The 19963-nt window shown below is 43.8% G+C and overlaps 3 protein-coding genes across 3 annotated transcripts; 2 read left to right on the top strand and 1 right to left on the bottom strand.

Moving 5' to 3' along the window:
* The first annotated feature begins 1232 nt into the window (after positions 1 to 1232).
* Positions 1233 to 8146, top strand: PGAM1 (phosphoglycerate mutase 1). The gene is made up of 4 exons (XM_032312491.1): positions 1233 to 1529; positions 5101 to 5375; positions 5913 to 6093; positions 7035 to 8146. The coding sequence occupies exons 1-4, from the start codon at positions 1391 to 1393 to the stop codon at positions 7202 to 7204; spliced, it is 765 nt and encodes a 254-aa protein (XP_032168382.1). The 5' UTR covers positions 1233 to 1390; the 3' UTR covers positions 7205 to 8146.
* On the bottom strand, positions 7848 to 19957 carry EXOSC1 (exosome component 1). The gene is made up of 9 exons (XM_032312496.1): positions 19827 to 19957; positions 19607 to 19722; positions 16973 to 17047; positions 14927 to 15015; positions 13298 to 13331; positions 12750 to 12800; positions 12535 to 12619; positions 12088 to 12222; positions 7848 to 8796 (listed from the first exon to the last, which is right to left on the bottom strand). Exons 1-8 carry the CDS (start codon positions 19891 to 19893, stop codon positions 12116 to 12118), a joined length of 624 nt encoding a protein of 207 aa, XP_032168387.1. The 5' UTR covers positions 19894 to 19957; the 3' UTR covers positions 7848 to 8796; positions 12088 to 12115.
* LOC116572969 (60S ribosomal protein L23a-like) lies at positions 15342 to 15825 on the top strand. Its single transcript, XM_032312497.1, has one exon. The coding sequence runs from the start codon at positions 15355 to 15357 to the stop codon at positions 15823 to 15825; it is 471 nt and encodes a 156-aa protein (XP_032168388.1). The 5' UTR covers positions 15342 to 15354.
* Positions 19958 to 19963: the final 6 nt, after the last annotated feature.

Below are 19963 nucleotides of genomic sequence, written 5' to 3' on the forward strand. Positions count from 1 at the left end.
GGCAGGGCTGTGAATTCCGACAACTTAGTTCTCTGAGTCTGGGCATACAGGGATTCCGGAACCAGCCTCAGCTTGAATGCCGAGCCCTGTAACCTTAGGCAGTTTACTTCATCCCTCATTTTCCTCATCAGTAAATAAGGAAATAGAATACCTGCCTCATAGGACCATTATGAGTATATGAAGATTAAATGAGTTAATGTTTGTAAAGCACTTATAACACTGTTTGGTACAGAGGGTTTTTTTTTGCCTTTTTTTTTTTTTGAGAGCATGTTAAAAACTTTTCTAGAATCTGTTAAATATAGCACACAGCACAGTTTCATTGTTAACTATTTACCTGTGGGTCTTATTGGCACTCCACTTGCTGTGAAGGGCAGAAAACACATTCAACCCATCTTTGGCCCTAGCCCACTGACTCCTGGTTTGGTGCTCAATGAAGTGGCTAGTTTGAAATAAACCAGGAGTCGGTGGCAAGGGTAGTGGAGAGCTGTCCAGACAAGCAGATACTAAACTGCTGATTGGGTGTAGGCGGAAGAACAGGCAGTGACTCTCCTTTTTCTGGAATGTTTGAAGGGGTCCTGAGTTTGCCTCACTGTTGGAGGACCAGGTGGCACCGACTCGAGAGAGTGGGAGGCACCCGAAGAGGTGGGATAAACGGCTCAATGTTTCTGGGAAGCGCAGGACTTTGGAACCAGCAGTCAGGGCCAGTTCTCTTACGTGTAAAATAGGATATGAATATCCTCTAAAATGAGAAAGCCCTCGTAAGGGCTATTGACTGAACACCTTGCAGATAGACTGGCACCAGCTAAGTATTTATTATGACCATTCACGAATGAGGTTGGGCGAGGTTAAGCCACCTGCCCAAAGATATAAAGCAATAAAAAGGAAGAGTGAAGATTCGAACGCAGGTGTGTGAACTCAAACTCTGCTTAAGGATGGAAAAGTGACCTGGCGCAGCTAAGCCCTGTTCAAATGATAACGGACACTTTATTAGAACAAAGGCTTATGAATAACAGAAATGCTAGGACAGCAGGGTGGCTCTCGAACGCCCCCTCGGGCACCCACACCCCTGCGGTGCCCAAAAGTCCCGCCGCCTTTCGGCGCTTACGTGCGCTCCGTGACCGCCGCGACAGACGAGGGGCCGGCGGCCCAGACCGCATGCGCTCTGGCGCCCTCGAGCGCGCCCCTCCCCCACGACGGCCGCAGCGCGGGCACGGGGCGCATGCGCACACCGGGCGGGCGGAGGGCGGCCCCCAGTCAGTGGAAAGATTTTGGACGACCCAGTGCGCGGGATCCCGGTGGTGGCTTGTGAGCGCGCAGGCGCGACTGGGTCCAGGCAGCAACTCCGGAATCTCTGCTAGTCCCAGTGTGTGTCGCACCCGGAGCCGCCGCCATGGCTGCCTATAAGCTGGTGCTGATCCGGCACGGCGAGAGCGCTTGGAACCTGGAGAACCGCTTCAGCGGCTGGTACGACGCCGATCTGAGCCCGGCCGGGCACGAGGAGGCGAAGCGCGGCGGGCAGGCGCTGCGAGGTGCGGAGCGGGCCGGGCTGGGCTGTGGGTGGGGGCTGCGGAGGCCCGGGCGGGCGCCTCACGGTAAGGGCCGCCGCCTGGCTCGCCCCCGTGCCATCCCAGAGAGGGCTGACCTTGAGCTTCAGCTTTCCAGCAATTTATTTTACAACTGACGAAATGGGCGCAGGTTGGGGGGGGGTCGACTTGCTCAAGGTCATCCAGTGGAGTGAGGGGCAGCGCCAGGAAGAGGGCCGAGGGCGGTCGCCTCGTAACCCATTGCGTTCTCCACTACACCACCTTGCGAAATTCTCCCATTTTCTAGTCTGAGCATTTAGTAAGTTGGGGACGGGTTATTACAAGGGATGCCCGTTGCCTTCCAGCAGCCGTAACCACGCCTTTCAGGAGGTCGCTGCGATTCTAATGAAACGTCAGGCCACACGCGGGTCTCTGGCTGTGGGGGAGTAACGCGGCCCGGGGGGGGGGCGCGGGTAGGCAGCGGGCCTCAGAAACCCACGTGCTTACGTAGGCCTTTGCTGTTCAGCAGCATCCCACAAATTCTGTGTCCAAAATCCCATCTTCAAATGTAATTGAGCGAATGAATGAATGAAGGATTTGAGTTGATCCTGTGCAGATTCCATAGACAGATTTTAACCCCCTCTTTTCTATCCTTTCCTGGCCCTCTTTCATAGTTGGGAAAAGTGAAGATTGCATAGATGACTTGTTCAAGGTCGTATCTTTCTATTCCTAGTCCATCTCGCTTGCTCCAGTTTGGGTTGAGTAACAGGTGGGCAAAGGTGGAAGTGGCAGTGAGATAAACTCATCTACCCAGGCTTGCCCCACCCGGGGGGGTAGCTCTCCGTGGTTTTGGAATGCTTTTTATAAGGAACCATTCCCAGCTGTCAGCAACTCAGAGACACTCTCTGGTCTGAGAAGGTGTTCCTTTGATGATTAGGGCAGATCCTGCCTTGCTCCTTTCTACTTTGGACTTAGAAGGAGCCATTTAAAAGGGTCATTGATGCCTGATGTGGAAGAGGTATTTGGCCTCAGGTTACTCTAGCGTCTTGCCTTCACTGTAGATTCTTTGAAATGAAGCACAGGTTTGGAAAGTGGGAAATGTAATCCTGCTGGCTGTGTGTGTGAACGCTTTGGGATGGTCTGGTGTGACTTACATTAGGAGAGGCTGGGAAAGGGAAAGTGCTGGTAAAGGAGGCCATTTTCTCTCCTGTCTGGCATGAAGACCTGTATGGGTCTGTGGTGGTTTGCTGAGACTAACCCAGGACAAAGGTAATTGCAGCTGTACCCTAAAAGACTGATCAAATGGTCAAACTTGGAATTTCTCTTTAACAGATCCTGTTTCAGTTGTTTATTATTATTATTTTTTTAACTTGCTTAATTTCAGTAATCTCTGCACTCAATGTGGGGCTCAAACTCATGACCCCAAGATCAAGCAAGAGTCACATCCACTTGTGACTAAGTCAGCCAGGCACCCCCCTATTTCAGTTTGTAAATAAATGTTGGTAGCATTAGTTAGAAAAATTTCATTTAAGATCTTAATATCTGTTATGGGCATCACTCATGATTATATTAAAAAAGACTGAAAGCAGAAATCTGAATGGTGAAGACCATTATGAATATTGCAAGAAACCTAAAGTAAATACATGAGTAAATTTTAAATTCTTCAGAGCTTTCAATCATAGTAGGGTTAATAAACAATTTTTTTCTTTTTTAATATTTTACTTATCTGACAGAGGCACAGCGAGAGAGGGAACACAAGCAGGGAGAGTGGGAGAGGGAGAAGCAGGCTTCCCGCTGAGCAGAGAGTCGATGTGGGGCTTGATTCCAGCACCCTGGGATCACGACCTGAGCCAAAGGAAGATGCTTAATGACTGAGCCACCCGGGGACCCCAAGGTTTATAAACTCTTGAATTGTTTCAGGAGAAAGCCAGTGAGAACTGAGTTCCCCCATGCAGTCTTTCTTCTGGGGGAGGATGAGGTCCACACCATACCATTTACCCCGCCCCTGGGCTATGCTAATGGGAAAGTTAAAGAAAGAGGCCCTAGAGTTCTCTGTTAAGAGCCCTCAGGGGAACTACTTTTCTTCTTGGGGGCCTATTTGGATATCCAAAGGTAGGCACTCCATTGAGAATGGAAATAATTGCTGTGAAACAGCCAGTAGCTTTGCAGCATGGGAGATGACGTTTGCACTATGGATGGTTGCTTCCTGGTGACTCAGCCTTTTACTGGGGAGCCATCCCTTCCTTAGAGTTAGGGAGGAGATGGTAATGAAGTCTACTAGGACTTGTCCTGAGGCTCACTGATGAGATTCATCATCTTTTCCCTTGCGGGTAGTGTAGTAGTGGGTTTCCTGGTGATTAATCCTCCCTTCCTCCATCAGCATAGTTCTTACTGGCCTCATTCTCAGCTGAATGACTGACGGGAGTATTCACTTCACATTGCATTAATTACTGTTGGCAACCTCCATATGAGGCAATATCCAGGAAAGTTTGTGCTGAATTTCAAGGAGGGACTTGTAGCCTCATGGAGGAAAACACTACATGAAGAAAGGGCCATCTCCTTTATTAAAGTGGGAGGGGGGATAATCTTTCATGAAATATGATTGTAGCCTGTTGGTTGGGGCAGCATAACTCTTGATTACCCCCCTTTAAGAACTAACGAGTGTGGAGGAGAGATTCATTTATAAATGAATCAGTGCATAGCATTTGCTCTTTTTGCTCTTTCTCCAGGGAGTGGCTTCTCCTAAACCTTGGTCTAACCATCGACCTAGGGAGGTACAGGCTGGCACATAACTGTAAAAAGAAACTGGATAAAGAAATTGTGATGCGATTTCCACTCCATAGTGGACATACAATTTCAAGCAACAAATTTAAGTTTTAATCAGCATCCTCTAAGAGCTCTTGCTGTGTCCTGATTGTTTGGGGTTTAAAATCCACTTTCCCTAGATAAGAAGTTAGAACTGAAATACATTAGTAATCATTGGTCAAAAGTTACTGTTTTAACTAAAATACAAACATCCAGATCCTTAGGAGTTAGGAAAATATAGAGGGAGCTAGAGATGGTGGTTATGAATTGGATTTTGGAGTCACACAGCCTGGATTTTAATCTCTCACGAATAAGCTGTGACCTTGAATAATTTGCTCAACTCCTCTAGCATGGGTTAGAGGGATGGTTATGAAGACAAAACACACAGAATAGTCCAGTGCTTGACAGATGGCAAGCCCTCTATACGTATTGGCTATTATTATATATTAAGAGATTCCAAGTTTTTAAGCATCTTTTTCTTGAAAGAATTGGAGAAATAAGTTCTTAAAATGGCTTAATTACAGCACTGTGTGGTTTAGGATAAGCCACACAGATAGTACACAGTAGCTACTTGACAATATGTTTAGGTCTTGGGTTAGATGAATTATTGGGGAATCATGTTGTCAACTATAAAATAACAAATTTTATCTTTTGTGAAGGCAGAAGATTGTCTTTCTGCTAGAGTATACAAACTAGCTAAATTTATATGTAAGAAAATTCTGGTTCCAGAGTGGATCTTATTAGCTTATCACTTTGAATTTCTGATTCCCAGATGCTGGCTATGAGTTTGACATATGCTTCACCTCAGTGCAGAAGAGAGCAATTCGGACTCTCTGGACAGTGCTGGATGCCATTGACCAAATGTGGCTGCCAGTAGTGAGGACTTGGCGCCTCAATGAGCGGCACTATGGGGGTCTGACTGGTCTGAACAAAGCAGAAACTGCTGCCAAGCATGGCGAGGCCCAGGTGAAGATCTGGAGGCGTTCCTATGATGTCCCACCACCTCCAATGGAACCTGACCATCCCTTCTACAGCAACATCAGTAAGGTATGGTAAAATGGGGTTTGGCTCAACCCCACTTAGGAGGACCACAGGTTATGGTTTCTGGCCTCACTCTTTCTTAGCCTTTTATTAGTGTCTGCCTAGTCCCATTGAGTTTATAATTTATAATAAATTCTTAATTCTTTCAATTATCCTTCTCTAAGGAATGACCTTCACTTGTTAAAAGATTTAGTTGGTAGTTACTTCTCTAAAAATATATCTCCTTTTTTTCTTTCTTCGACATACTTCATAAAACCTATCCATAGTTGTAGGGCCCTTCTATGACAAGTGGGAGATTAAGTGATATACTTACTTTCCCTCCCTTCTTTTCTAAGTTTCTTTGAAAAATTAATCTTCCCAGTAGCGGGCAGTGGTGGTAGGAAGAGCTGCAAGGTAATAATTAGCCCCTTTGCCAAGCTCTCAGCTCTATTCTGTGCGCTGGTGAGAGATTTTGATTCATCACTTTAATTAGGGGATGAGGAGTGGGCAGAATAGATGCAGCTACTACTAATTGGTGAATTTGATTTTGTTGTTGTTGTTTAGGATCGAAGGTATGCAGACCTCACTGAAGATCAGCTACCCTCCTGTGAGAGTCTGAAGGACACAATTGCCAGAGCTCTGCCCTTTTGGAATGAAGAAATAGTTCCCCAGATTAAGGAGGGGAAACGAGTACTGATTGCAGCCCATGGCAACAGCCTTCGGGGCATTGTCAAGCATCTGGAGGGTATGTGTATTTTTCAGGGGAACCCTCAAGGAGGCATACAGCAAAATTGCCACTAATTAGGGACTTATTTCATGCAAAGGAGACCTTCGGGAAAAGGTTAGACATTGAGAGCCTTGGAGATAGTCTAGATTGACTCCTGGTCACCCTCTACCCTTGTTTCCTCAAAGCATTGTAGACAGACTCACTGGGTGCTTACTATATAAGCAGAACTTTAGGTTCCCCTTCAGACCTGATGCAGAAGCTGCCATCTGTTACTCACATACACTTTATAATTTGAGATGCTCACCTTTAGATTTTGATTGCCAGTTTAAACTGGTAAAATCCTCCTTAATCACAACCTGGTACAACTTCACACATGAATTGCGATTTGCATTCTAAATTGCTTTACCTGGGGGCGTCTGGGTGGCTCAGTGGGTTAAAGCCTCTGCCTTCGGCTCAGGTCATGATCCCAGGGTCCTGGGATCGAGCCCCGCATCGGGCTGTCTGCTCCGCGGAGAGCCTGCTTCCTCCTCTCTCTCTTTCTGCCTGCCTCTCTGCCTACTTGTGATCTCTGTCTGTCAAATAAATAAATAAATAAAATCTTTTTTAAAGAAATAAATAAATAAATTGCTTTACCTGAAGGCCTAGAGGGACAGATTTGCTGATTTTTGGTAGGCTGGATGGATCACATAGGACATTTGTGATGTGGATGGTCCTGACCCTACTTTGGGAGAGAGATCTGTGGTACACACCTTTCATACATTCTTTTTGTTTTTCAGTGGCTGAGAGATAAGTATTGAGTGTATTCTTTGGGTGACTGATCTGTAATACAGATCATTACTGTTACTACAAATACCAGAAAGCGTGTCTTGTTTTATTTAATTCCTACTGAAGTCCTTTGTCACCTGCAGGGGTGACATGGATTTATGTCTTGCATGGCTAATCATGGTGTGTATTTTCAGGTCTTTCCGAAGAGGCTATCATGGAACTGAACCTTCCAACAGGCATTCCCATAGTCTATGAATTGGACAAGAACTTGAAGCCCATCAAGCCCATGCAGTTCCTGGGGGATGAAGAGACCGTGCGTAAAGCCATGGAAGCTGTGGCTGCCCAGGGCAAGGCCAAAAAGTGAAGGGAAGCAGGCAGACTACTTCCCCAAGGATACCTCCCCTCCCTGTCCATCCCACTCCTCTGCACTTCTTCCCTGCACATGTCACACTGACCGTATCTGTAGGCATCTTAAGTTTTAGCTGCAGATGAGGACCAGTGGCTCCTAATTTCATTTAGCCATTTTGTTTCTTGCACCCACTCTCTTCATATATTCTAGTCAGAATGGCACTTCTGGGGCATGGGTTCTCAGTCCAAGCTGAGAGAAGACGCTTACCCAAGAGTAGGGAATTAGTAATGCTGGGGGTTTTGCTACTGTTTTATAATTGAGGACCTGCTTGCAATAGGGATAGGGAGGAACCATGCTAGGTGTGACCAATGAGAAGCAAAAGAGCCTGTGTGTGTTCCCACGAGCAAGTCCTGTACTGTTCTGTACAGGTGGAGCAGGGGGTGCTCTAGTCATTCCAGTGGAAGATGAACGTAACCTGCATGGTGATGAAAATAGTCATTTCCCCTCTGACCCTAGAAGAGCTGGCTCCAGAAGATTGGGATCAATCTGAATGTTTTACATGTTGCATTTACTTTTACAAGAAAAAAAAGAAGTACATATATATATATATATATATAAAAATACAAAACGAAAACCCTTCTGGGGTTTCTAGTGGCGGTTGAAATATTCCCACATGTGATCATCCAAAAATAAGCCATTCCTCACACCAGTGTGGGATAAACTCCTTGACTTCTGAGGCCTAGGAGTTCATTCTGCTGTGTGTTTTAGAATCCCTCCCCTGCCTTAATGTTTTATGGCAGTGAGATGCCTCTTGATCGTGTCCAAGTGTGTCTTTCACTGTATCTGTTTCTGATTATGTTCCAGTTGCTTGGCCCCACCATGGGCTCAGTACTCATTTTGAGTGTAACCGTACTAAATCTTTTTTCCAGATCAGTATAATAAAGGAGTGATGTGCAATATCTTCTGTGTGATATAGTGATCCCTCTAGAACTTTAGGACAACCAGTCAGTTTACACAGCCCGGTCCACATACGGTATATCTTACTAGGTTTTCCATCTTAGGTTGGGGAGCTGAGGTGTGGGGGAGCAGGTCATCTTAGCTGAACTCTCCATTCCTATTGCCTCTACAGCTCTTGTTCAGTGATGCTGGTTACTGAGTACCACTTGAGTGGAAAATGAAATTCTGAAACCCCATTATACCTTTTGAGTAAGGTAAAGACTTGTTTACATTAAAAAGCTAATATTTTTCTATTAGAAATCTATAAACTTGATTCACTTTTCATCCTCAGAAATTACATACAACTTTATAAAAATGATGCAGGAGAAAAGAAGTTGATTACATTATATAAATAATTAGGAAGGGGCATGGCTCACATTTACCTTCTCTCTAAGGTCTTTGAAAACATTGTGGGATCATAAGAGAGACTCCAAGGCAAGAAAAAGCTCTTAATGCCTTTCTTCTAGCAGGAGGTAATAGGGGCCTCTGTCTGGGAAGCTCTCACGAAGCTCCTCTGTGCCGGCCATTGGCTGAGGCATGTTAACATACACAGTCTCTAATCTTCATCACCTCTGAAAGGGCTGCTATCCCCAGTTTACAGAAGAAACAGGCTGAAAAAGATGCAGAAACTGGTCAAATATATGCTACCAAGTACTGGAACCCAGAGAAAAGATGTTCAACTAAAGTCCTTGTTCTCAGTTTAAATACTTGAATCATCATCTCGAGTTTTTCACTTGATCTGTACAGTAACTCTAGGATGAGCTTTAGTAATTCAAGTCTCCCAACAGTCTGGTGGAATGTTAAATTTACTTAGCCTGTACTGAATCTTAGACTGAAAGTTGATAATCCTTTGATCAAGGCTCTTCACCCAAGTCAGACTGGATCAGCTTAGATTACTCTTACTCTGTGTCTTGACATCATCTGAATTTATGGCAGTCTTCACTCACTGACTAGAACTCTTACAGGCAGGAAAGTAACAGAAAGCCTGCATTATCTACCAACACCACCAGGAGGCTAACAACTAGCATCCTTCCAAGACCCTGCTTAGCTAGGGTAGCTACCTAAGCATCATCATCTAGTGGTGGTGGTGATGGGGGGGTTGTTGCGATTTGCAGGCAGTTTTGAAATTCACCTCACCCAGGCTGAGAATCACTATTCCAAGGCACAGAAACCAGTATCCTCCTCATCTCTTAGAACCAGTTGTAGATTAGCAGATATCATCACTAAACATCACTATTTGGGCATAGCTGTTGAGTCAGCTATGAGAACACTCAAAAAAATTTTTGTTGCGCTTTTGCTATGTTTAGTCACAGTATCAGGCACTGAAGATTCAAAGAGATTCGTGCCCTAAAAGCTCAGGCTATTAGGGGAGACAGGCACATGTAATACAATACTGGATGGTTAATGGAGAAAATCCATCCTGCTCTGCAGATCTGAGAGCGCTGTTATTAGCTGCTTCAAATGTTCTTTCTGACACTTTATTAGAATGTTTGTTTACATATCACCTGTCTTTCCTCATTAGAATGTAAGCTCTACAAAGAAGGGATTCTGTCGTTCACTGTTTTAACTCCTAGCTGCTCAGTATATGTTTACTGAATGAAGTCCCAACACATACTCAATTAATGAACCATTGCTAATTTGGAGAGCCTTTAATTTCATGCCCAAGGTTCAATCAATATTTAGAAAAAGGCACCATGGTATAGAAGAAAAAATTTTGGCTTTTTAAGACAGACCTAAGTTTGAATAATGCTCTAATGCTCTGCCACTTGATGTCTTTGTGACTTAGGGCAAGTTAACTGATTTTCCTAAGCCTCAGTTTACTTATCTGTAAAATGTAGAAACGATCAGAACATTCCAGGGCTACTGGGAAGTTCAGAGGTAAATAAAGTGGCTAAAGTGGTTAATGCTGTAGAGAGAATCAAATGGTAGCATCTTCTTGCAAGGCAATATGGGAACACCTAACCAAAATTTTAAAAATACACATTCTTTGACCCAGTGTTCCACTTCTAGGACTCTGTTTTGCCACAGAACTTAGGCATGCACAAGGATATGTAGGATAGGGGTTTTCTTGGTAGCATTGCCTATAAAAAAGGAAAATCTGTAAAGTTTTAAAACCTCTGTCAGTAAGGGGACTACTTAAACTACATTGTAACGTAAGGCCTGGAATTTGACAGATCCTTGATAGAAGGCAACCAGATCTGTAATAACAATAACAATACTGGTATGTACTGGAACTTAGGTATTTCTTCCTCACAATAACCCATGAGATCATACTATGCCAGACGAGGAAAGAGACTTAAACAAAAATAACTTGCACTACTATCAATGTTCAACATCTGATTATTTTAGTATACTATAATTTGTACAGTGTTACCATTGGGGGAAAAATGGGCAAAGTGTACCAGGAATCTCTTACTATTTCTTAAAACTGCATGGGGAGCTATTGATCTCAATTCTGTTTTTTTTTTTTTAAAGATTTTATTTATTTATTTGACAAAGAGAGATCACAAGTAGACAGAGAGGCAGGCAGAGAGAGAGAGAGAGGGAAGCAGGCTCCCTGCTGAGCAGAGAGCCTGATGTGGGCCTTGATCCCAGGACCCTGAGATCATGACCTGAGCTGAAGGCAGAGGCTTAACCCACTGAGCCACCCAGGCGCCCCCTTTTTTTTTTTTAAACACTTTTTTTATATAAAGATATTTATTTATTTGACAGATCACAAGTAGGCAGAGAGGCAGGCAGAGAGAGAGAGGAGGAAGCAGGCTCCCCGGTGAGCAGAGAGCCCGATGCGGGACTTGATCCCAGGACCCTGAGGTCATGACCTGAGCCGAAGGCAGAGGCTTTAACCCACTGAGCCACCCAGGCGCCCTCGATTCTGTTTTCTATTAAAAAGCCAACCTAACCTATTCAAGGCTAGTAGCTAGAGGATATAAACCCAGGTGGGCTGACTCCGGAGTTCACAGGTAACCACTGTCGGTACACCTAAAAGATAGGGCTCCTTGAAGAACATCTCAAGAACTGACATCTCGAATTCTTTCCTTCCGGTCCCTTGGCAGCTTCTCCACGCTTAACCCTTATCCCTTCCTCATTCCCAAACTTGGATGTCCATTCCTTCTGCACTTTGTTCAGGCTCCTTTGTCTGCCTTGAATATTTTCATTCCACTTAGTCAAGTTCTTCAGTTCCTTTTATTTCACACATCCTTCCCTGGTCTCCCATGACCGTGTTCTTTCCCTCTTTTCAGTTCAGGTTTAACAAATGTGTGCTGGGGTACCCACTAAATTAGTAATACTAATTTCATCTAATTACTTTCAGAACTACTCACATGTACCCTGAATCACCATGTGTTCTTTAATTTTCACTAAACTGTACTGTCTCTCAATGAGATATATATAAAGTGCTTGACTCAGTGCCTGGTATATAGCAAGTACTCAGTAAGTGGAAGTGCTTAGAACATAGAAAATATAAGAAAGATTGGAGATTAGGCTTTTCCAGAGTAAGCAAGCACTTCCCACATGTCTGTAATGGGTGTCAGCAACCAGGCAAATCCCTCCTCTGAATGTCATGATGCTTTTTAGATGCTTCCCTACTCAAGACAACGAAAGCCATAAAATCTTTTTAGTAAAACATGTTTTGTCTCAGCAAAAAATGTGTATTTTTAAGACTGTTAGAGGGAACAGGTTTCTTCCAACATTGTACAGTTTGTTGGCACCTCCAAAAAAAGAGAAATTGATCACTCCAGAAAATGAAATCCACTGAAAGGTTCATAAGAAAAATATTCCACCTAAAGTATAAGTTGCTGGTAGATTTTTCTAAAGGTGGTTATTGGCCAAACCCAGGCGTCTGAATAAAGACAATGGCATCTTGATGTTGGATTCATACACGTACTCTTAGATAAACGGCTTACCCCTCTCCATGGGGTAAAATGTGGCTTCTTAGGTCTGCAGGAATTCAGGCTGCACTCGGGCCACTTTCCGGAATTCTTTAGTGTGGGTCTTAGGGCACTGCATCTCACACCAACTAATGGGAACCATCTGGACACCTGAAAGGAAAGAGCTGGTGTTGGAGCTGGAAACCCCAAATGTTTACCAAAGACCCTTCCCTTTCAAGGCTGGTTATGAACTGAAGTATCACCAAACAGCCTAGTGAACCTCACCTCATATGCCACTGACTTAACACAGTGAGTCCCCCATTACAATTATATAAGGAGAATCATTCTAATCTCAGTAGTAAGTACTGACACTCATATTGCTTCCTAGATATTTAAAAAAACAAGGGTAACAAGAGCAAACAGTGGATTAATCCCAAACCATAGCTCCCAGGGAAAGGTGAGCACATGGATGCATGGACTTACCCGATTCACTGTGGGCCACCACCACCCCGAGCTCGTTCTCGGCAGTGGTCAGGAGGTAGTTGGATTGTGCGTCACCCAGGGAGATCTAGTCACACAACACTGGTAAAGGAAAATGATGGGTGATAAGTCTTCCCTCCTATAACCACTTGAGTTGTTTTCTACTTCTATTTTTTGTTTTGACAAAGGACCACAACACTCCTGGGAATAAAGGATACCACTTTGGCCAAGACAATGTCACCTGGGCGGAAACTCTTATAAATCTCTACCTGTAAGAAAAGAACAGGATTGTTAAGTGAAAGCTCTAAATCAGATCTACATGAAACTATTACTCCTCTGTAGACCCAATCTACTTTTTAACCCCATAGGGTGAAAAGTCTTCATTAGTCAAGCCAATCAACAACTTCTATTGCTTCTACAGCATCATTATATAAAGCAAAGATTTTTAATTCAGTAACCTGATCAGGAATCTGACTTGGACAAAAGTTACTATAGCTGGCTCTGAAAGGATCCAGAGTAAATCGGAACAGCAAAGAATAAACACCTGGCTTCAAAGGCAAGGAGTAAACTAATCCCCGTCAAAAATCCTAAGGGAGAGGAATAGGACAGGGAGGTGAATTCCACACTTTCTAGTAGGAAACATCTTAAAATTCCTTGGATCTTTGGATCTACGTTTCTATAGATGTTTGAAATTCACTGGAATAATTTAAAAGGATTGAGATTCCTAAAGTCATAAGGAAAAAAAGAAAAAGGACCAACCAACAACCTTGTCTTTTTCAGTAGCTCGGACATCTTCCTTGCTATAAAAAAGAATTAACAGAAAGATTAATTATCGGTGAGAAAGAATTATTCTGCAGAATCATAGACAAAGAGCTACAAGAGTAGAGAGAACAAGTCATAATGGGGACCTAGATGCCATGAGAGAAGTGGGGTAGAGAAGCATTCCAAGTCCTCAGCCGGAGGAGAAAACCACATTCCCATTCTTGGGTCACACAGAGCAGCAGTATCAATACCTCTGAGTACAGAAAAGCAGAACAGATTGGGCAGGAAAAATTAAGGAACTTTGCTGCCTTAGTAGAGCTTGAAGAAAAGCATTATAGAACGACACAGCATCCTGAGAGTGGAATGGGACCCAGAAGTTAAATTATCTGGCTCACAAGAACTGTTAATCCCTTCTCAAAGAACCCACAGGGAAACAAAAAAAACAAAAACCAAAAAACAAAACACACTCAACTACCATTTCACCTACTAACCATTTTTTAAAAGTATTTTATTTTTTTAAGATTTATTTATTTATCTATCTTAGAGAGAGAGAGACAGCACAGGCATATATGAGTGGAGGGAGTATGCACTCTATTTCACAGAGGGAGAGAGTCTCTAGTAGTCTTCCCACTGAGCAGAGCCCAACACAGGCTCAACCTCATGACCCATGAGATCATGACCAGAGCTGAAATGGCAAATCAGCTGCTCAACCGAGACATCCAGGTGCTCCTAAGATTTTATTTATTTATTTTTAAAAAGATTTTGTTTTATTTGACACACAGAGAGCGATCACAAGTAGGTGGCTTGGCCAGGGCTGGGGGGGGGGGAGGGATAAGAAAGCTCCCTGCCGAGCAGAGAGCCCGATGTGTGGCTCATTCCCAGGACCCTGAGATCAAGACCTAAGCTGAAGGCAGAGGCTTAACCCACTGAGCCACCCAGGTGCCCCTAAGGTTTTATTTTTAAGTAATCTCTATACCTAACATGGGGCTTGAACTCACAACCCCAAGATCAAGACTTATCCATGCTTTACCGGTTGAGCCAGGTACCCCTCCCACACTAACCTTTTTAATGTCTCAAATCCTTGGGTTTAAACTATATTAAATAGGGGCGCTTGGGTGGCTCAGTGGGTTAAGCCTCTGCCTTCGGCTCAGGTCATGATCTCAGGTTCCTGGGATTGAGCCCCACATCGGGTTCTCTGCTTGGCGGGGAGCCTGCTTCCCCCCACCCCCCTGCCTGCCTCTCTGCCTACTTGTGATCTCTCTCTCTCTCTCTCTCTGTCAAATAAATAAATAAATAAAATCTTTTTAAAAAAGTAAACTATATTAAATAAAAGAAAGGAAGGTATTTCCTAAAATGTCTTCTGCTTTGTTTCATATGAGTCATTGTGCATCACTAGTCTCCAGCTTAGCTCAGTTCTTTTCATTTTACTTTAAAGCCCAATCTTGTCACTATTTTCCTTTTGTCTTAGCTCATACATTATAACCTTTCCTTTGGACACCACCTGGACAGAATCAGAACACAAAGATGGGAGCCAGAGAGGCAGGTATAGGAACTGTAATTGTTCCTAAAAATTCCAGTCCCCTCTTCTATACTCAGGTGTGGAGGCCAAGGCAAAGACATGAACACTTCTTACCGGATAGTTCCTCGAAAAGAGTTCTTAAGTGGTGTGGACCCTACATACAGGATGTGCACTTTGGCAAAGCGTGAATTGATGCTAGAGACCTGTGAAACAGAGAAAAGATCAGCATTAGAATAGTAGCAGTTGTAAGCTCAAGGAGGCAGCAAGAAAGTAGGAATTACCAGGATTTTAGTCCAAGCAACCCCATTAATTATAGAATTTAAGCCAAGTTAACTCCTACTTAACTTTGCATAAACGATACATGTCAAGTGGAATGAGAGTAACTCTGGCCAACTAATAAAGTTACTGTAGGCATCCAATGAAATAATATGGAGGAGATCTTGAAAAATACAGAAACCTAACATAAATAGACACAGGATATTACAGCAAATCTGGACCTTCAGCACATCTTGCTAAAAGCCCCGTAGAGCCTTTTTACGAAGATGGCGCCGAAAGCTAAGAAGGAAGCCCCTGCCCCTCCCAAAGCCGAAGCCAAAGCAAAGGCTCTGAAAGCCAAGAAAGAGGTGCTGAAAGGCGTCCACAGTGACAAAAAAAAGAAGATCCGCACATCACCTACGTTCCGACGACCCAAGACTCTGTGTCTCCGAAGGCAACCCAAATACTCTCGAAAGAGCGCCCCCAGGAGAAACAAGCTTGACCACTATGCCATCATCAAGTTCCCCCTGACTACTGAGTCAGCCATGAAGAAAATAGAAGACAACAACACACTTGTGTTCATTGTGGATGTCAAGGCCAACAAGCACCAGATCAAACAGGCTGTGAAGAAGCTCTATGACATTGATGTAGCCAAGGTCAACACCTTAATCAGGCCTGATGTAGAGAAGAAGGCATACGTTCGGCTGGCCCCTGACTATGATGCTTTGGATGTTGCCAACAAAATTGGGATCATCTAAACTGAGTCCAGCTGGCTAAATCTAAATACAGTTTTTTCATGATACAAAAAAAAAAAAAAAAAAAAAAAAGCCCCGTAGAGTGAACAGAATTTAAGTTTACATTTGAGGTACTGTATAATATTTGGATCACTGCGACTTCAGTTGTTTTGAGAATAACACACAGATTTTCTGTTGGAACAATTTATAAAGAGACAAACTAAAAGCTACAAGTTAATTTAACCTGGCAGAAGGTAGCGATGTTGGTTGAGTGACTGACTGCCTTCAGCTCAGGTCATGATCCCGGACTTCCAGGATCGAGTCCCGCATCGGGCTCCCAGCAACTTGGGAAGTCTGCTTCTCCCTATGACCTTCTCCTCTCTCATGCTCTCTCTCACTCATTCTCTCTCAAATAAATAAATAAAATCTTAAAAAAAAGAAAAAAAGAAAAAAAAAAGAAGGTGGGGATGGGCAGGGAGTAAGGATATATTACATTAATTGATCACGGCAACCTTAATTTGTACTTCCCCTGGAATACTCTAAAAGACAAGATTTAAAAGGAATGCTAGAATATAAGCTCTTTTGCTTCCCTGCAGAATAAGATCTAGCTTCTAGATATTAAAAAATAGGCCTCCTTATTACCCTTTGACACCCCTGTTTTGCAAACTGCATACTTAGAGACTCAGCTCAGTGAAAGAACTATGACTGCTGAAGCAGGCTGCCTTGATCACTAACCCAGAACTTTCCAGGCCAGCACAGTCCCGTAACCCTGAGATGATAGAAATGTTCTTTGCTGGCCAACAGGGCAGCACTTGAAATGTTGCTAGTGGACTGATGAAATGAACTTTTTTTTTTTTTGGTCAGAGAGAGTGAGCACAGGCAGACAGAGTGGCAGGCAGAGGGAGAAGCAGGCTTCCTGCTGAGCAAGAAGCCCGATGTGGGACTCGATCCCAGGACGCTGGGATCATGACCCGAGCCGAAGGCAGCCGCTTAACCAACTGAGCCACCCAGGCATCCCTGAAATGAACTTTTAATTTTGTTTAATTTTAATTCATTTCAATTAAATGGCCAATATGGCTAGTGGCTATGGTATTTGACAGTGCAGTTCCACAATGATCATGATTTCGCCATTGAACAAGTGTCTTAAGCAGGGAGGTTAAAACCAACTTACCTTACAGGTTACAATAGCCCCCACATCCGGTAGTAGTTGGGATTCTGTTTCTCTCATTACAGAAATGACTGGAAGCTATAGAGAAAACAATAAAATGTAAGATCCTGACTAAGCCTCGCATAAAGGTATCTGTGGCTTAAGAGTAATGTAGTAATTCTTTGGTCCATAGCTGAGATCACAAGGACTTACAGACATAAGTGCCCAGAGGAGACAGCCTTAGAAATTCTAGACAATAGGAAGGTCAAGGGACCATTCTTAAAGGGAAGAATGCTACTAGAACACATAATCTAATCATTTCAGATGAGTCCTATGCAAGTTTTTGGTGATTTTCTTGGATTTCTTGGTGTATAACCATCGTCTATCATCATGCATAATTTGACTCCTTCAAAGTTATACTACTTCCCTCTGTTTCTCACTTTATTGTACCGGCTAGAATTTCCAAATAAAAATTATATAATAATGGCCATACTTGATTTCTTCTATTTTAAGGGAATACTTGTAGTTTTCTCTTTGAGCAAGGTATTGGCTGTTGGTGTAAGACAGATACATTTTTAAATTTATTTATTTATTTATTTGTATTTATTTATTTGTTTGTTTGTTTGTTTTTAAAAGATTTTTATTTATTTATTTGACAGACAGAGATCACAAGTAGGCAGAGAGGCAGACAGAGAGAGAGGGAAGCAGGCTCCCTGCCAAGCAGAGAGCCCGATGCGGGACTCGATACCAGGACCCTGGGATCATGACCTGAGCGGAAGGCAGAGGCTTTAACCCACTGAGCCACCCAGACGCCCCTAAAAGATTTATTTATTTTAGAGAGTGCGTGCATCCGCAAACAGGGAGAGGGACAGTGGGAGAGAGAGGAAGAGAATCCCAAGCAGATTCCCCACTTGTTGGGGGGTCCTGACATAAGGCTCAATCCCAAGAATCTGAGATCATGACCGGAGCTAAAATCCAGAGTCAGCTACTCAACTGACCAAGCCACTCAGGCACCCCAAGACAGATATTTCGAAACTCATCTTTGATTTATCTCTTCCTTGTTTACTGTGCTTCAGCTCCCTGGCCGCCTTTCAGTTTCACTAACTCATTAAACATCTTCCTATCTCAAAATTTGTGTTCAACCTGTTCTTTCTGCCAGGACTGTGCTCTCCCCACCAACCCAATGCTTATTTATCCTTTAGATTCAGGTTCAGTGTCATTTCTGCTGACCACAGTGGGTTTGTCTTTTACATGTTCTCACAGTAACCTGTAATATTCTTTCAAAGTAGTCATCACATTTGTAGCAATACGCTAATTTGAGCACTTACTTGTTTACAATTTATGTTTGTCCCTGACAGCAGGGACCATGTGTATTTGGCTTACTACCATATCTCTAGAGATCAGCTTTGTGCCTGGCACATGAAAATGCTCAATAAATATATGAAATGAATAAACTTAGATATGTTAAAGACATTCCCAAAATTGACTGAAAAAAAAAGCCTCTCATTTTACATATGAGGAAAAACCTAAAACCAGAGATCAAGTTTCTAACATGAAGCAGAAACACGGCCTAGTTAGCCAGTACCTAAATGTTTTAATTCTGAATTCTCTTTCTACTATATCCTCTATCTTTAAGCTGCTCCTTCAAAGACTGCTTATCTGATCCTGGGCTACTCCTGGATCAGCCTCTGGAACTAGAGAGGACAGTGTTAGGCACTCAACAAAATTTACTGAGCACAGGCCCTTGTGCTTGGCACCAAAGGTATGGTGGCAAGGTTTGCTTCCGTGGAACTTAAAGAGTTTAGTAAGGGAAGAGTCAAGGGGGAACATGTAACTGAATGTTTAATTATTTGCAAAGCTGAGCACAGGGAAGGAAAGAAATGTAGTTCCTTGTGAGAGTTTAACAAAACAAAAAATAAAAGCTCATAAAACTCCTTTCCTTGGGACGCCTGGGTGGCTCAGTTGGTTAGGCAGCTGCCTTCAGCTCAGGTCATGATCCCAGCGTCCTGGGATCGAGTCCCGCATCGGGCTCCTTGCTCAGCAGGGAGCCTGCTTCTCCCTCTGCCTCTGCCTGCCATTCTGTCTGCCTGTGCTCGCTCTCTCCCCCCCCCCCTGATAAATAAATAAAATCTTTAAAAAAAAAAAAAAAACTCCTTTCCTTGACTAGTGGGTCTAGCATGGCTTCTCAGATAAAGTGATACTAGAGAAGCTATCTGAAAGACATTAAAGAATTAAACACGCTAAGGAGATGACCGTGTTCCAAACAAACCGTTTGTGTACAAAGGCTCTGTGGGAAGAGAGAGCTTACCCTACCAGCGACAGTGAAAGAAGCCTGTGTGACAAGACTGCAGAGTGAGGTGGGAATAGCGAAGCAAGATGAAACCGGAGACAGGAGACATTCGGACAAGATGAAGCTCACTGCAGGGCTGAGTCTGCCTCTGCTCGTTCCCTAACTTCCTTCCCCGAGTGTCAGCAATTTAATCAAGCGAGAGCAAGACATCCGGTCTGTGGTGGCTAAAATGCCCAGCAGTGGAGACCAGCTGTTCTACTGCTGAGGCACTAAAGACGCGTCCGTAGTGCCCCTGCCTAACGATCGCGAAACCAAAAGCTGCCTAAAAGAAAGGAAGAGAAGGGGGAAACGGGAAGCTGCCCCTTTACCGCGCCGTTCTCGCTGCTCTTCGTCAGGCAGCCAGCCAGCGAAGAAAAGATGTAGCCGTGTCGGGTGTAAGTGCCGCTGCCCGGGCTGCCCTCCTCCAAGTTACACAGACGTTCGCCTGAAGAAAAACGCTGCATCAGTCACGGGTGCCCATAAGGTGCCGGCCATCCAGGCTTCCTGCTCTATCCTATCCAGAATTCGCTATGGACCCCTCACACTTACCGGGAATGCAGTACCTCACGGGTGGCGCCATGACTGCTAGTGGAGGGAAACGACGTCGACTTCTCATTGGCCAAAATTCAGGAGCGGTGCTAGAGTAAGAAACGCGCCAATTGGTGTGATTTATCACGTGTTCGTCA

This window comes from Mustela erminea, chromosome 14 (genome assembly GCF_009829155.1).
Source record: "Mustela erminea isolate mMusErm1 chromosome 14, mMusErm1.Pri, whole genome shotgun sequence".
Taxonomy (NCBI): Eukaryota; Metazoa; Chordata; class Mammalia; order Carnivora; family Mustelidae; genus Mustela; species Mustela erminea.

Coding starts and splice junctions, on each gene's coding strand:
- PGAM1 (XM_032312491.1), top strand. CDS start 1,391: ATGGCTGCCTATAAGCTGGTGCTGATCCGGCACGGCGAGAGCGCTTGG. Junction 1,530..5,100: donor CGGCGGGCAGGCGCTGCGAG/GTGCGGAGCGGG, acceptor TCTGATTCCCAG/ATGCTGGCTATGAGTTTGAC. Junction 6,094..7,034: donor CATTGTCAAGCATCTGGAGG/GTATGTGTATTT, acceptor GTGTATTTTCAG/GTCTTTCCGAAGAGGCTATC.
- LOC116572969 (XM_032312497.1), top strand. CDS start 15,355: ATGGCGCCGAAAGCTAAGAAGGAAGCCCCTGCCCCTCCCAAAGCCGAA.
- EXOSC1 (XM_032312496.1), bottom strand. CDS start 19,893: ATGAGAAGTCGACGTCGTTTCCCTCCACTAGCAGTCATGGCGCCACCC. Junction 19,723..19,826: donor CGTGAGGTACTGCATTCCCG/GTAAGTGTGAGG, acceptor GTTTTTCTTCAG/GCGAACGTCTGTGTAACTTG. Junction 12,223..12,534: donor GGTGGCCCACAGTGAATCGG/GTAAGTCCATGC, acceptor CTTTCCTTTCAG/GTGTCCAGATGGTTCCCATT.